Genomic DNA, 16813 nt, shown 5'->3' with positions numbered 1-16813 from the left:
GAATAGGGGTCAACCAAAAACAGTTGTAGGTACAACTTTCTTCCTAATATTCTTCTCTTCCCTCCACACAACTTTTTATTGTCATGTAAAATTATTGTCCTAAGACATCTAAATCACTAGTTCAGTCAGATTCAGGGTATTTCCTCTCCCAAATTGTGCCCAGTTTGATAGAAACCAACATAATTTGAATAACTAATCAACATCCAAATACATCCACATCAGTCAGAACTCAGGCTTTATTATTGTGTAGTGAGCAAAACTAAAAACTTAATTCCAAGCGCGTGTAATTAAAGTTTGCTAAGAAAGACATTATTCATCAAACATATTCAATATTTAAAGAAAAAAATGACATTTATTTGAAGAACAGAATATACTTAGAATTGTTGACTTCTGAAAAGCCCATTTCCCCCAAGCCTAAGCTTTGTAATTTCATATTAGGCAATGAAGTTATTTTATACAATTTAGTTAAACTATTTAATGGAAATCGCATTTGACAGAATAAAATATTACATAGATGTATGACTCCAAAATAGTATTATTTAAATCCAATGTTCAATCTCCAAAGGTAGATTGCCCCAATAGACTTTAATATATGCTTGTTTAAATATATATAAGTACATAAAGTATGTAAAAAAGGAAACTGACATATATAATATCAACCCTCAATTTCGTCCAGGAGAATGAGGATACTAAAGCCAGGGAAAAGTAGACATATTTTTTTCTTACTTCATTTTCCCATACAGCCTGCCTTAGGATTACACGTTCAAGTCAGAAATTGTAATGTAATTCTGGGACTAGAAATTAACCAGATACGCTGCTTTATCATTTCCTTTCAGAACTTGACGAGGCATTTTCAAAATCAGTGTGTGTATATGGTGGAAGAAGAGGGTCATAAAGAAAACAAAGTTAATTCAGAACATTTCTGAGACATCCACGTTCTGATGTGTCAGCTAAGATGCAGGTCCCACCAGGGGATGCATCAACTCAGAGAAGTTTATGGGCTAGCAAGGTGCAATGGCTGGGACAGAACAGACCGGGCATCAGAAGGAGAGGTTTCTGGATTATATCACACCCAGACTCTCTGATTTAGAGAATTCTCATCAATCAAATATATAGTAAACTTTCAAGAGAAAATCTTCCAGGTAGCTCTTGTGTTTTTAACACAGACCTGGTTTCTGTACAAGGGAGAGGACCTAGGAAAGTGGGAAGGATTTGATTGCCCATTTTGCAAAAGCCACATTTACAGTGTGTCCATAGCTGGATCATTATTTTTTGATCTCCTATACCCCATGCAGGGCAAAATCACAATGAAATGTGGTAGCAAAATTGGCTGACTCCTGTATTCCTATGGACACAGATGCCCGTGTGACAGTTATCCTATAAATTGTGACCGATCTTGCATTTTTGAGAAGGGTCTATTAAGGGATGATAAATTCACATATGTATCTCTTGCTGCTACGACAGACCTCATCACTCCACTTGCCCTGAGCTGACTGGGAGAACAGGGCACAGTTTTCCCGCTTACCACCGTTAGGCTGTGCACGGTCCCAGTTGAGGAAGGAGATGGTGATTCCATGGACATCAACAAACTTGCCCTCTGTGACCATGTCATTGATGCCCAGCCAAAAGTCATTGACACCTGGCAGGCTTCTTTTACCATAGTCTTGGAGGGCATTGATTTCGTCAGAGTTTCTGGGGATAACCAAGGTTCCTCCCTTGGAGATGCAGTCTTCGTTAGCTTCGTGGAAGTGCTTCAAGCCTTCCGAAGCAAGATAGCATTTCTTGTGAACTTTTGTGCCTCGGAGACAGACTGTAAAGATGTGAAATTTGATATATTAAGATACTTTGTGAGTGTTATACATCCAGGACAAGACTTGGAAAATAGCAATTAATATTTGTGGAATGAATGATGTGTCATCATAATAATGAATTAATATTTATTGGAGATTTTGTATGTGTCAGACCCTGTGCCAAGCGCTTTATAATAAAGAACTCATATAATAATCACCACAGTCCTTTACATATCAGGATATTGAGGCTTACAGAACTTGTTACTTGTAATGACTTAGTGTGTAAAAACGTAACTTACATAGCAGATAAGATCATAACTACATGAACCCAGATCTGTCCCACCCTCAAAACATTTTTAGCCTCACGCTGCTCTGATATACACGTGCTTGGTAGTTTGTGTAGCTCTATTGTGTCCTGATTTCCTTAGAACTTTTGAAATTGGGTGGTATTTCATAATTATTTAAAAAACAAACAAAAAAAGAAGTCTGAGTTGACATATGGAGAGACAGTGGTTTTGTTATGCAGATAACTCACCCCTGGTAAAGGTTATCCAGGATAAACCAAACATAAAGATAGTTTTAGGGGAAAGCATTGGAGAACCAGGCTCTGACATTTACTAGGTATATAATTGTTGCAGAAAATACTTAATTTCTCTGTGCTTCAGTTTCTTCATCTGTAAAATGAGGATAATCTTAATGGCACCTATCTCATAAATTGTTGGAGGACTGATGTGTTAATGTTTGTAAAGTATTTCTAGTGCCCAGCTGTGGGTGAAGTGTTAATTAAACTCTTTTGTCTTCTGCATGGGCATTTGATCTTCCTTTAGCTTCTGAATTCTGTTCCTGGAAATTTGATAAAGGAAGTATGTCAACAGTATTACTAGGCAAAATTGCTTATGGTAAAAATGACCTTGAACTGGTAACATATAGCTGACCTGGGAGTTATACATCCTTGATGGAAGGCCATAACTTTAGTCTTCCCTGAAAGTGGTAACTCTCATAATTGGACAGGTCTCATGCAGGAGCCTTGAAGTTCTGCTTTTCGAGTTGCTATGTAAGGTATTGGATCTTGGGTTTATGAGCCTGTGGGCAGGGCCTGTTCTTGAACCCACCTGTGTGGTTCTGTTTTCCTTACAGGGCCCTGGAAGTCAAGGAGGGTAGCTCCTGGACAACAGGTGTATAGCTGCATAGGTTGCTGGGAGCTCTACCCCCGTGTAAAGAGGAATGCCAAGCTGTGGTTCTAGTCAATGGCCTTCTCTTTGCATGTGGTGCTCCATGTGGCCAGAGTGAGTCCTGTCATTTTGTGTTTAGTTGAACCTCAGCAGATCTCCCAGTGGGCACTTAGTAAACATCTAATGAATACTAGTTATTTTCACCAATTCATATTTGCTTCAATTCTGTTTCATCGCCTATTAGAGAAGAATTATGGACAAATTTTTTAAATGCATTACTAAAATGCTTATTTTTATTTCTATACCACCCATATATAGGAGAAGGGAGTAAAAAATCAAGCTGATTTTCCCAAACAGTTATCTCCCCAGCTTTTGAATTCTTTCTCCTGGACACCTCTCTGGGTTGTCAATGTCTCTTTTAAAAAGTGTCACCTAGAACTTGACATGTACTCTAGGTACAGTTTGAATTGCTGGCAAATCACAATTTCTTTTCCTATCACTTTTGAGACAAGGCATTGATGAGTCAGGTCTTACCCGTCTGTAGGGCTTGCATTTCCTTCAGGGCATTGACTTCTCTCCAGAGCTTTTCAACTTGAGTCTTCAGGTCTCCATCCTTTTCTGGGGAGATTTTAGGGTGGGGTAGGAATGAAAAGCACATGATTAAAATAAGATAAAAATAAAATAAAATAAAATAAATAAAATAAAATAAAATAAAATAAAATAAAATAAAATAAAATAAAATAAAGCTTTGGAACCCAGAATCTAAGGTGAGGGTGGTTTTGATGAAATTGAGCCGAATGTACATGAAAATTAATGCATGAAAATAAGTTGGCCAGGAAGATTCATAAGAGCTTGGTCATGGTAATAATACTAGATGGTCCTTCGGTGAGACAGGGCTGCTATGACTTGCCAGCCCCACCCTGTGGGACTGTCCCTCCGTCAGGCGTCAGACTGTTGACTTTCAGACATCTTAGAGCAAGGTATGTCATCTCAGGATCCATTCCTTTGGGTTCCTCCTGCTTGGAACACTCTTGCTCCAGCTCTTGTCCATCTCCTCATTGAGCTGAAATATCTTTTCTAGAAGGCTTTTCTGGTTATCGGCTCTCTATTAGCATCTGTCTGACTAATCTCTTTCTTTGACCTTTACTTTTCTTCAGAGCACTTTTCTCTAATATATATTTTAACTTACTTAATTTCAGTAACATTAATGTACTGTCCATGCTGCTCCTGATGCTTAACACAATGCTTGGCACATAATAGCTGCTCATGATGTTTTTTGGATGAATAAACAAGATTCTAGGACTGATGGGATCTGTCTTAGAAATTGACAGTTCGAACTCTTCGAAGGCAAGAATTATAATAAATTATAATACATACCAAAAGAAAAAATATTAAGAGCCACCATACACTGTGCACCAGAAGCTTAATTCTTTCAGTATTCCTGTGAGACAGACACCATCACTGTGCTCAGTTCACAGAAGAAATAGAGGCACAGGAAATCAAATTAACCTGCCTCAGGCCAGCCAGCTAGTAAGGTGTAGTCAGGATTCGAATCTGTCTTACTCCAAGTCTGTGCTCTTCACATCCTTCTGATCTGCTCCTGCACAGTAATTGCCTGATCCCTAGCACATGGCCTTGGACAGAGAAGATGCTTAAAGCTTGGTATCAACCCACCTGCCTCCTTATATATATGCCATGTGGGGAATCTGTGTTCTATGCTGGATTTTCAGCATTTTCAGCAAATGCACACATGCTGATTCATCATCCTCTTAAACATAAGCTTTGCAAGCCAGGTGTTTCCATATTGAGTTAAGAAAGCCTTCTGGGGTATCCAGGGGTGTACCCGACCTCTGTTTCACTTGATATTGCACATCAATTCTGAAAGCATCCAGTAGCTCAGCTCAGAAATACAGTAACTCATGAAGTTCCTCAAAGAGACCATTCGATCCAGAGTAAATATAAGGGTACATTCAGAATGCAAAACCATCAGCTGTTGGAGGCCAGGCTCGCAAAGACCTCTGAAGACTTGCTTCCAAGTTTCAAGTTGTCACCCCTACAAATGTCATCACCCTTCCCTCTCCGCTTCCTGCTCCATGCTATATAAATATGTGGCCTCCACAGGGAAGCTATAAACATTGTAATTAACATGAAGACATGAATAATATTAGGCTCCTGGGAGATCATTATGGAAATCATTATCCAGGTGACTTGACTTCTGTTCCTAACCTTTGTGACAAATGCGGATGTGTTTTGTCTACAGTGAATACAGGGAATAACTATTTCAATGCAAAAATTAAATTTTATTCATTTCTGCAACATATAATTTATTGAGACCTATGAATTAAATACCAGGGAAATTTTGTTTTTGAGTTAAGTCCCTCAGTTGCCATTTTGAGTAAAACAACAACAGAAACTCCCTCTCATTTTTTTTTCTCCAAAGGTAGTTTCAGTGTAGAAATGCAAAAATAATTCCCGGAAAATGATCAGTAAACCTATGATATATACCTCAACCTCACTAACAACCAAAGAAATGTCAACCTTTTTATCAATCAAAGAAATGCAAATTAAAAGGTATTTTGTTTTTTGGTTAGGTTGACAGAGCTTAAGCTGATGATACGATGTTAAATTCTCAGGATGTGACAGAATGGTCACTCTCGTATGCTGAAGATGGAGCAGTGTTTGTTGATGCTATAATTTTGGGAGATCATTGGAGAGTGTGGTGAACCTGCAGTTTTCTAGAAGTATATCATAACATCCTACCTAGCATGGGGTCAATATATGTGTACAAAGCAGTTCACTGAGGCATTGGATCAAAAACGATAGATGGGAAGCCACACAGAAGTTCACCAAGAGCGAACAGATGACATGAATTATGACCCATCTATGCAATGGAATATTATGCAGCCACTAGAAGAACTGATGTATACCTTATGTTGATAGTTATCCAAGATACAGTAAATGAAATAAATTAATAGCCAATTCTTATTTGGTTAAAAATAGCAGGTTTTAATTGTGCATTAGAAGGAGTCTGGGAATATTATTTCCCAACAAGTAATAGTGGGCAATCCTGTGAAGAGGGTTGGGAGAGAAAAAATGGCTTTTGGAATGCCTGGCTGGCACAGTCAATTAAGCATTCACAAGGTCCTGGGATTGAGTCCCACATTGGACTCCTTGCTCATCAGGGAGCCTGCTTCTCCCTCTGCCTCTGCCTGCTACTCCCTCTGCTTGTGCTCTCTCTGTCTCTGACAAATAAATAAATAAAATCTTTTTTAAAAATTTAAAAAAAGAAAAAAATGGCTTTCACTTTTGATTTCATAAAGTTTGGTATAATTCCCAGGTACTTAAAATATTTTAAAATTATATGTGTTAGTGGAGAGAGAAATGTTGGTCAGTTTAGCCTTATTGCTTCACGTACTGTACTGCTTAAGAATCTGCTTTCTTGGACTTAATAGCAAAAACTTGCAAAAATTCCTTTGGGAGGATGATGTTGAAGAGTTGTGCGCAGTTACAAGTCAAACAGGGAAAAGCATGTGTGCGCACTTCCATGTGGTTGGGGGTGGGGTGGGGGGAGCTCTACGTGACCTGAACCGAATGATTTCAGAAACCTCCCCACAGCGTACACACACATCCACATGTTCACACCCCTCCTCACATCCCTGCTGGGTGGTGGCAGCTTTGCCACTGCCTCCCAGCGGTGAAGAGATGCTGGGAGTAAAAATACGCCACATCATCACACAGTATCTTCTCCCTCCCTCCTTCCCCTGCCTTCATCTTCACCAGTGTACTTTATCATGCATGAGAAGTATTTTAATCTTCCATTTAAAAGAGGAAACAGGAAATTTCAATATTGTATAAGGGGAAAAGATTCCACTGGAGAAACCTTGCATCAGACCTAAATCATAGAAATAAATGCCCCCTTTTCAGGGCACTTTATATTTTGTGACACACAACACACCAAGACAAGCCTCCTTTTTACCCACCAGCCATCCATGTTGTGTCAAGTCTGGCTTGCACTTCATTGGTATGTTTCGTATGTTTTGTTACTAATGAAGTGAAATTTATAAGGAAATAGTGTCATAATATTGACCTTGAAATATGCTGATACAAAAATGAAAATGACTCAGAAGATAAGAAAAAAAATCACTCTTTGTCTCCTTTGATGCTTTTTTCCTCTTGCTATGCTTTCAGCATGTTGCAGGTAAATTGCTGTCATCTTTGTTCTTTGCAAGATTTCTTTTTTCTTTTTTCTTTTTTTAAGATTTACTTATTTGAGAGAGAAAGAAATGAGCAGGGGGAGGGGCAGAGGGAGAGAGAGAATGTCAAGCAGAATCCCGCCAAGTGTGAAGCCCAATGCAGGGCTGGATTTCACGACCCTGGGATCATGACCCTGATATCATGTCCTGAGCTGATCAAGAATTGGTACCTTAACTTACTGAGCCACCGAGGCAACCCTGTTTTTTATTTTTCTTTTTTGCCTCTTAACCCAGTTCAAGCCACCCAGATTTGGGGAATGCTTGGAGATTCAGTTTTGGATTAAAATGTTTTTGAACACTATATGACTTTGCATGTTGAAATATTTTTAAGTTTAAAAAGAGGTTCAATTTCTTTCTGACATGAACAAACTTAAATGTGCAGTATAGACTGTATTTACATTGTCAGGGGTATGAAAATATACCTACATGATAACCAGTGACAAAATGGTCTAACCTTGACTATACATTTAATAAGATTATAGTTATCTTACAAATATATTTGAACAGTTATACAATATCTAGGAATGAAACAGTATACTGTAATTATTAATCAGTCTATTCTACTTGATCCCTTGCTCATAATAACCAGATATTCACAGGTTAACTCCCTCTGAAGAACATTCTGCATGGCTAAACTCACTTGACAAAGGATATACAATACAGAAACTTTTTCTATTAAAAAAAGGACCTACTGCATGATTCCTTTAAATATCAAACTGTTCCAGAGAATTAAAAGGTCACTGAGTCGGGACGCCTGGGTGGCGCAGTCGTTAAGCATCTGCCTTTAACTCAGGGCGTGATCCCAGTGTCCTGGAGTCGAGCCCCACATCAGGCTCCTCCGCTAGAAGCCTGCTTCTTCCTCTCCCACTCCCCCTGCTTGTGTTCCCACTCTTGCTGGCTGTCTCTCTCTGTCAAATAAATAAATAAAATCTTTAAAAAAAAAAAAAAAAGGTCACTGAGTCCCCTGAAATGCCATATCCACATGATGGCATGGTACTATCACCAGAGACAGTTCTCCTGGAGGAGTTTGGAAACAAACATTGCCCAGTTCCTTCCCACACTGAGCAGACCTAGAATTTTGCTGGCCTGAAAAGCCCCGTTACCTTTCACTCGGCGTTTGCTGTGCTTCCTGGCTTTAAATTTGGATGTGTGGCTGGTGGTCTGGTCCAGCAGTAAGGTGATAACCAGGATGTAAATTACAAGTCCATTCTTTGCCATGGCTCTTGGGCCAGTCTGATGACCACTTTGCCAGCGCCTGTGAAGTAGCTAAGAGGCAAGTAGACTGCGTAGCCACATCTTGCTCTGGAGTGTCTGGGGCCAGCTTTATAAAAGTGCGTGTGAGGGTTGGCTGGAATCCTGCTGACGAAATGTTTGAATTTCTTGGCTGGCCACAGCATAAGGTGGCCCCTTGTTCTTGTGTCTCATGTTAGACTTTTTTTATTTTTAATGTTCCTGTTACATTTTCCACTTGACTTGCCTTTTCAGAGTGTATCAGAGTTAACTAAGGGATTTAGGGTTTTGCCTGCTTTCTTCTTCTTCTTTCTTAAAGTCCAGGAGGTTTGGAGTCTCTCTGTGAAGACCCCAATATTTAAGCCCTCGATTTGGAGCTCTGAAGTTCACTTAATGATCTGGGAAGGACCTGTTTTCAGGGCAAATAAATAAAGTACATCCCCAAAACTAAGAAATCTCCTACATGTTTATGAGTGTGTGTGAGCGTGTGTGTGTGTGCGCGCGCATGCGTGTGATGCCAGAGTCTACACACACTCGTGTCTACACGGCTCAAGTGGAACTTGGGAATGGTTTGCTCACAGAGGGTAACAGGGATGGCCAAAACGGATAGTCTATGATCAAACAGAAGACTTTCTATTAGGATTTTGTGAATTCAACAAGAATTACATTTTTGGAAAACAAACTTTGGAATGAAAAGAAAATTAGGGTGGTGAATTATTTCTGTAAGAATTAATGTGAAATATCAACTATAGCTCTTTTGCAAATCCCTGTCACCTAACACTTCCTGTCTTGAAATTACCCCAACACTTAAAAAATACTTTCAAAGAGAATATAGAAATAACAGAAGAATAGAATGAAAGACTCGATATTATTATTCTTACCTTAACAATGGGCTTTTTAGGACAAGTACTAGGAACAGATAGGCTTTTGTATCAAAAGCAAGGGACGTCCATTATCTTTCTTTTTCTTTTTAAGACAACATAGGAAGAATCAAGGGGTGATTGATTCTCTCTGGATGTTGGAAAACCACAGTCTAATCTATCTTCATTGCCTTCCCGTGAAAGCCTCTTTGTACCCTACCCACGTATTAACACCGAAGTAAGACCGCTAATACGGAAAAGTCTGACATAATTTAGCAATGTAAGTGTGAAATAAAGAATAAAGATTTTACTTATAATGCAGACTCCCTTTTCTGATTTGGGCAGTCTATGAGTAGGCACTTGACAGCATTCTGGAAACAAGCTGAGCTGGGTTCAAGTTCGTATTTCACCCATTTATCAGCTGTGTGATCTTGGGCAAGTCACTGAACCTGTCTGGGCCTATTCTCACACAGAGCTAGGAATGCCTGCTTTACAGGGCTGTTGGAAAGATTAAATGAAATAATGGCTGCAGGCACTTAGCATAATGCCCAGTGCTTAATTATAATTATAATAATAATAATAATAATAATAACAACAACAACATGTTAACATCCTTACCATCAATTATAATAGTGTATACAATTCATTTCGTGGAATACCAGATCTTTTTGGTCTTCACAGCAAGCCTATGGGATAAATATTCTCTCCATTTATAGATGATTGAATCTAGTGGAATTGGAGTAGAATTTAAAATCTGGTTTTGATTGACCCTGGAAGATCTCTCCTTTGACCTGGCCTGTGAAAAATATGCTTTGATATGAATAGGGAAAAGGATCAATGCTTTACAACTGATCTTATGATTGATTGAAAATACTTCTTGCCAGCTTCTCAAATCCTTTCCTCTGAGAAGAGATTTTGAGTTACAGAATAGTCATGGAAAGCTAATGATTTCTCTTGGATCTTTGATCTGTGTTATGTTCAAACTAGATTTGTAAGAAAAGGCTTTCTTTTTTCTTCAAAATAAATCTATATTGTTTTAGGCTCTTTTTGCTTTCCAGGAAGCCTCTGACACTTTTTGGATTTGTTTGCTTTTAACCAGATTCCAAAGCCTATGCTTTCTTCCTTTTAAATTAAAAGACTTTATTTTTTTAGAGCAGTTTTAGATTTCTAGGAAATTTGAGCAGAAAGTATAAAGTATATATGCCCTGCCCCCCTCCCCAGTTTCTCGTATTATTAGCATCCTGCAAAAAAACAAAAACCAAAGAAAAAGTCAAAACAGAACAAAAAAATCTTGCATTTATGTGGTGTATTTTTTATAATTGATGAATGAATATCGATCTATTACTATCAGTTAAAGCCTATAGTTTATATTAGGGTTTGCTCTTTGTGTCATACAGCTCTGTGGGTCTTGGCAAATAAGTGTGTTATGTCACGTATCCACCATTACAGTAGCATCCAGAAGAGTTTTGCTGAAGCCCACGCTTTTTGTTCTAATTAAATATATGAGGACTCGTTTCTTCCCCAGCTGTACTGTCTGGCACCCATCAGGACTCTCTCCTGGCTGCTCTAACCTATTATTCTCCCCCTAGATGATCTTACTCCTTCGCATGGCTTCAAATTCTCTGTTTAGGACTCTCTCACATTAACCTCTCAGTTTGGATCTCCTTCAGACAGTTCCAGTTGCCCATGTGCCCCTTGCAGGTGGATGTCTCACAGCCATTTCAGACACGTGATGGTTAAAGTGAAATTCTACCTTCTTCCCCCATTAACATCCTATGAATTTAAAAAAGTCTATTCTTTCTGACTCTTCTCCAGCACAGTTAATATCCCCAACACACTCAGGGGGCCATTTCTGAAAACTAGAAATAATCTTTGTGCTTTGCCAGCCCCCGCCCCCAGACCTTTGCCTGCAATGCCCATCCTTGTGACCTTGTCAACAGCAGTGCTGTGGTTTCTACCTCCACGTGGATGGTTCCTCTTTCCTGCCATCATCTCATCTGAAGTCACCAAGAGCTCTTGTCCTGACCCAGCTCAGCCACTCTGCTCCTGCTCAACTCAAGTGGATACTCCACACATCATTAATGCGATCATCACTCTCTGACTTAAAACCCTCCAAATCCTTCCATTGTATTTAAGATGAAACCCGGACTTCTTACTTTGGTTTCTGAGGCCCTCCTACCTGTGAGACCCATTTGGTTCTTCCTGGTGACTTTCTCCCTTCATGGAGACCTTTTGCCAACTCTGAGTCTTATTTAGTTCTGTCTTTCTATCTCCACTATGCTTTTCCGCATGTTTTTTCTCTATCACTATACCGTCACCCCTTCCCAAACTTGAACTCTTGGTATGAGTCCAAATCAGTGCTACTTTGTGTATGACTGACTCCTCTCGTCCTCCAGACCTGAACTTGAAGATCACCTTCTCACACATCTTCTCTATCTGCCCAATGTAGCCAGGTCCTACTCTGTTTTCTCCAAGAAGGTACCCTGTGTGCTTTATAACCCTTCTCGTAGTCTGGTACTCATTTAAATATGTATTGACTGAATTGATGCATTGGTTGGATGTCAGTCTCTCCAGCTAGGCTGTAAGTCCCCAGAGGGCAGGAGCTGTGTTGGGTTAGCTCACCTATGTGTTCAGTATAGTACTTGGCACATAGTGTTTGCTCAATAACTTTTAACTGGTGTGGCAGGATGGTTTTGCTTTTGCTTCCATCCTTTCCCACCTCTGCTCTGAGACTCCAGCAACAAGGCACTTGACCAAGGAAATAGCAACTCAGCTCTTGGAAGAGTAGAGGGACAGACTCATTTGGCATAATAACATTTGGAGTCATGCTAGGTGGTTGGCTTGCAGGTGCTTGGCCCCGAGGCCAGACAAGGATGGGAGCTTTCCTTTAATTTCTCTTCTTCCTGCTGAGATTCCAAGTCCAGTTCATCCTCCTTTAGGGAAAAAAAAAAAAAAACACTGGAAACTAAATGAGTACCGGATTGGCTAGAAGAAAATGAGAGTTGGATCTGTGAATATTCTTAAGGATTTTTGTCCCTGTCCCAAATGCTGACTGACATCAGACATGGCCTCCACCCCCAAATCCTCAACAGGAATAGCAGGGGGGAAAAATGGCAATGATCTGGAAAAAAATCACATCAAGAACTACACACACGTGGAAGGTAATGGGGATGGGTGGCCCTGAACCCACCTTGTCCTTGGGGAAGGCAGGCCTCACTCAGTTTTCTTGGAGGCTAAACAATCCCTTTTTTGTGGAGCAGGATGATGTCACCAGCTTGTCTCTGGGCTGGACCAGGGCTTCTGAAAGAGCTATTTAAGAAGAAGTACACATTTATAGCCAGGGAATAGGAACCATAAAAATACTGCCTTTAGTTGGAAAGTGTTTCGGCGAGGATTTACAAACTGTCACCAGAGTTTAAATTTCCTTAATAAATTGCTGTTTACAACACATCTCCTGACCACCCTGTGTAATTGATGTGTTTATTCCACTGGTTGCTATTTTAAAGTTGCTCTAAGCTGCTGTTTTCCAGAGTGTCTAACAAACAAGTCCATCGTCCTTGCTGTTTGTCTGTTAATACTCAAGGCTGAAATCTTTGAAGGCTGTGTTCAGAGGTTCAAGGGCAGCATTTAGGGGAAGTGATAGGGCTGAAGTTGGATATAGCAGAGGTGAGATTGAAATGCTCGAAGGAAAGATTGGTTATGGTGTCTGTGCAAGTTGTCTCATTTTTACTTAGGGCTATTACGTATAGCTGTGACTGGCATAAGTGCCAGGGAAATTGAAGAGACGGCTGAGGACAGGGTTTAGGAAGAGGGTTCAAAGCCCTGCTAAGATGGGGCAGCATTGAATATACATAAAGAGCAAGGACTCCAGTGGTTTGGGGTTAAAATTTCAGATCTGTTACTTTTTTGTTGTGTGATATGGTCAGACTTCATCGTTTCTCCTATTCCTGATCTGTCTTACAGAATGTTGAGAAAACTAGAGCATGTGTATAAAACATGCAAGCCACAACTTAGCTTCGGCTTCCCTGAAGACCCATCGTGTAGATGCATGAGGCATCATGTCTCTGTAAGGTCCTCGGACTCATCCTTGCCCTGACCTCAACCCACAGATTTGGTTCCATTTGTACCCACACTGAGCATACTTTATCATAAAACTTCTCAACCTTTTTTACTTACTTTATATATTTGTATCTCTCACATTTTTTACCTTGGACATGCATCTTGCCCTATTCTCTGATTTCCTAGACCAAAACTGTCCAGTAGAACTGCTCAGTAGCCACATGTAGCTAACAGCTGCTATATTGGCTAGCACAATTTTAGTGCCTGGTAAAATTACTAATGCGTAGTAGACATTTAATAATGTCTGTTCCGTGAAGTGGTTCAACCAAGAGGATTTGGAGTAAAAAGAGTGGCGATTTAGATTCAGTTAATCTCATCATAACTATCCTGCTAGGATTTTTCATGTAAATCCTGTAAGGAAGGCATTGCCCTAGAGATAGAAGGTGGACCTAGCCTTAGGGAGTGAAGTGACCTTTGTCAGAATCTTCTAAGTATTAGTATTAGTCAAACTTGGTTGTCTCAGGGGACACCTGGGTGGCTCACTCGGTTGAGTATCTGCCTTTGGCTCAGGTCACAATCCTGGGGTCCTGGGATCGAGCCCCCACATTGGGCTCCCTGCTCAGTGGGAAGTCTGCTTCTCCCTCTGCCCATCCCACCCCCTACCGCTACTCATGCTCTCTCAAGTAAATAAATAAAATCTTTAAAACAAAAACCAAAAAAACTTGGTCTCCTTAGCTGAGGGGCCGGACCACCTGGTGGTGAAGGGGATTTTGGGCTTTGTGGGCTTACCTAGGAGGTCAGAGTGAAATTTTCTGATATAGTCAGGGTGGTGGAATTAGAACAACAGAGTCCCAAGTTTGAGAGAGACAGATCTCCACTTTGAACACTTCTCATGATGGAAAATTTACTACCCAATAAGGCAGCCAATTCTACTGAAGAAAGTTTTGCCTTACCCAGAAGACACTCCCCCTTCACCTCCACGTCTTTCATGTTATTGTGACCAGCATTCTTTCTTGGCTGTCACAGCCCCCAGTTTAATCTGTGGAGGTCCCCCTAACATAGCTGCACCTGACTTGCTCTGTTGATACTATTTCTACCATTGCTGTAATTTCTTTGGGTTCTCCCCAATACTACTTAACAACAACCTCTGCCTGAGTTTCTTGGGTTCTGCTCTAGGCCTGTGGTAGCTCCTTCTCTGAGCTAGTTTCTAGTGTGTGATCTCATCTTGAGCCAGCTCCCTTCTCTCTTCTGGGACCAAGTGTTCTTCTGGCTACCTCCCATTCTGCCTTGTTGTTGTGGACCCTCTCAGACAGTGGCTAAGACCAGTGCATCCTTGACCTTGCCGAAGTCCTAACTTCCCACAGCAACACACAGTACTGGAAAGTGCACAAGTGACATCGACCTGGGGTTGAATCGTGGCTCTCTCATTTACCAGCTGTGTGACTGGGGCAAACTCACTCATCTCTCTGAGCCTCCCGTTCCTATAAATTCGGGGTCATGATGACCATCTGCCACCATTATTGGGAAGATTAAAAAGATTCCCTGAAAACAATCGATATAGTGGCTGATACAGAAGAATTATTTCATATGAGCACTTTGGACTGATAAATTAGTTCTTGTTATCATCATTATCATTATAATAATAATGTCCTAGCTCTTACTGATTTCACTCTGGAATTATTCCTCTGCAGCCACCCAGTCTGTCCCCTTATAGTTGTCCCTGTGTCCCATCCTCCAAGCACCCACTGTAGTGAACAGTTCATTTTTTTTTAAGGAAAGCAAACATTCCATTGGTCTGTTTTTCCTAGGTGTACCACCGTTTCAAATTTATTGTGAGTTTTGCCTGGCCTTGCTGCCAAGATGGTCCAGGAATACAGATAAGTCAGTATTCAACTCCCTTCTCCTGGGAGCAAGGGCAGCCCTCAGTGGAAAACCTTCCTACTTCCTCTCTGAAGGCCTCCCAAGGTTGGACCTGGTGGAAACAGTTTTCAACCTTCAGGTAACAACAGTGAGGTCATTGTTCTTCCTTAGAATTCAGAGGCTTGCAGACTCTCTATTTAGAGCAAGATGACTGCAGATTGCAGAGTGAACCACTGAGAAAATCTGCCTTTCTGGGTATTAACTAATTTTCCACCTTTTAAGTCTATGACCATTTCACTCGTGGAAACTTAGTGATAGAACTAAAGCCATCTTGTGTTCCCTTGAGCTGGCTCAATTAAACAGTCAGTCTATTCCATCTGGCTTAAATGGCATAGAAAGGGATTGCCTTTTGGTCATCTCTCTGGAAAGTGCTTCCTGAGGCTGAAACCCTGCCTGGGTAAGCCGAAGAAATTGTCCTTGAGGGGTAGACCAAGGAAATTATGTCCATGATATCTGTTTCTTTTTTTTTTTTTTTAAAGATTTTATCTATTTATGTGACAGAGAGACAGCCAGCGAGAGAGGGAACACAAGCAGGGGGAGTGGGAGAGGAAGAAGCAGGCTCATAGCGGAAGAGCCTGATGTGGGACTCGATCCCGGAACACCAGGATCTCGCCCTGAGCCGAAGGCAGACGCTCGACGACTGCACTACCCAGGCGCCCCATGATATCTGTTTCTCATAAAAAGTAGGAAAAAGCAGACCAAATGCTTAGATAAATTGTATGTACAAGGCATTACTTATATATTTTTTTTGAATCTGAGATAAATGAAGAGATAGAGGAAGAGAAATCGCAGATGGAGAGGATGGAGGGATCGAAACAGGCTTGGTATTGGACAAGTCCATCTTAAAGTTTTCGTGGGACACTCGCTGGATGTGTCTAGTTGATGCTAGGAAATAATGGTTGGACACTGGAATGAAGTTAAAAAAAAGTTCCTTGAGAGAATCCATAATTCGTTAATAGCGAATCAATGATACATTAACAGTGGGAAACTGATGATGGGTCTGAAGCCAGGATACTCACATGGGGAAAAGAGGAGGATCAGAGACAAATCCATGGGGCCCCTTAAGAGGGGTGGGTGGAGACAGGAAAGGGACTTAGTCATCACAAAGTCTAGAGAAAAACTATGTTTCTCTTTATTGATCCCACATTTTTTGAACATGAGGTGAAGGTTCTTGGGGGGAGAGAAGAGACAGAACTGGCAAATGTGTCAAAGAAGTAAAACAGGAAAAAGACTAAAATAAACATTGGTCTTGGGAGTTAGAAAAATGACTTCAGGCAATTTCTGTAAGGCATAAGGCATGGAAACCAGATTGCAGTGAGGAAAATAGTAAGTAGAGATTTAAAAGTTAATTTTTTTAGTAGACTTCGTTTTTAGGTTCACAGCAAAATTGAACTGAAGTCATAGTGATTTCCCACATGCCCCCCCCCCATAATGTCTCTGCTTGTTTGTTGGGGGCAGGAGAGTAGGGGGTGTATGGGTGCAAAGTGGGGGCACATCTGTCCTCTGCAGTCTGCCCCAGTCCCTGCTTC

General features: G+C 40.7%; 1 protein-coding gene across 1 annotated transcript; it reads right to left on the bottom strand.

Moving 5' to 3' along the window:
* Positions 1-224: 224 nt before the first annotated feature.
* Positions 225-8523, bottom strand: CLEC3A (C-type lectin domain family 3 member A). Its single transcript, XM_045796053.2, has 3 exons — positions 8319-8523; positions 3497-3580; positions 225-1810 (listed from the first exon to the last, which is right to left on the bottom strand). The coding sequence occupies exons 1-3, from the start codon at positions 8431-8433 to the stop codon at positions 1419-1421; spliced, it is 591 nt and encodes a 196-aa protein (XP_045652009.1). The 5' UTR covers positions 8434-8523; the 3' UTR covers positions 225-1418.
* Positions 8524-16813: the final 8290 nt, after the last annotated feature.

Source organism: Ursus americanus, chromosome 21 (assembly GCF_024610735.1).
Source record: "Ursus americanus isolate L20-20 chromosome 21, mUrsAme1.1.p, whole genome shotgun sequence".
Classification (NCBI taxonomy): Eukaryota; Metazoa; Chordata; class Mammalia; order Carnivora; family Ursidae; genus Ursus; species Ursus americanus.
Note: the sequence above shows the minus strand (reverse complement) of the source record. Positions and strands in the feature narration are given on the sequence as shown.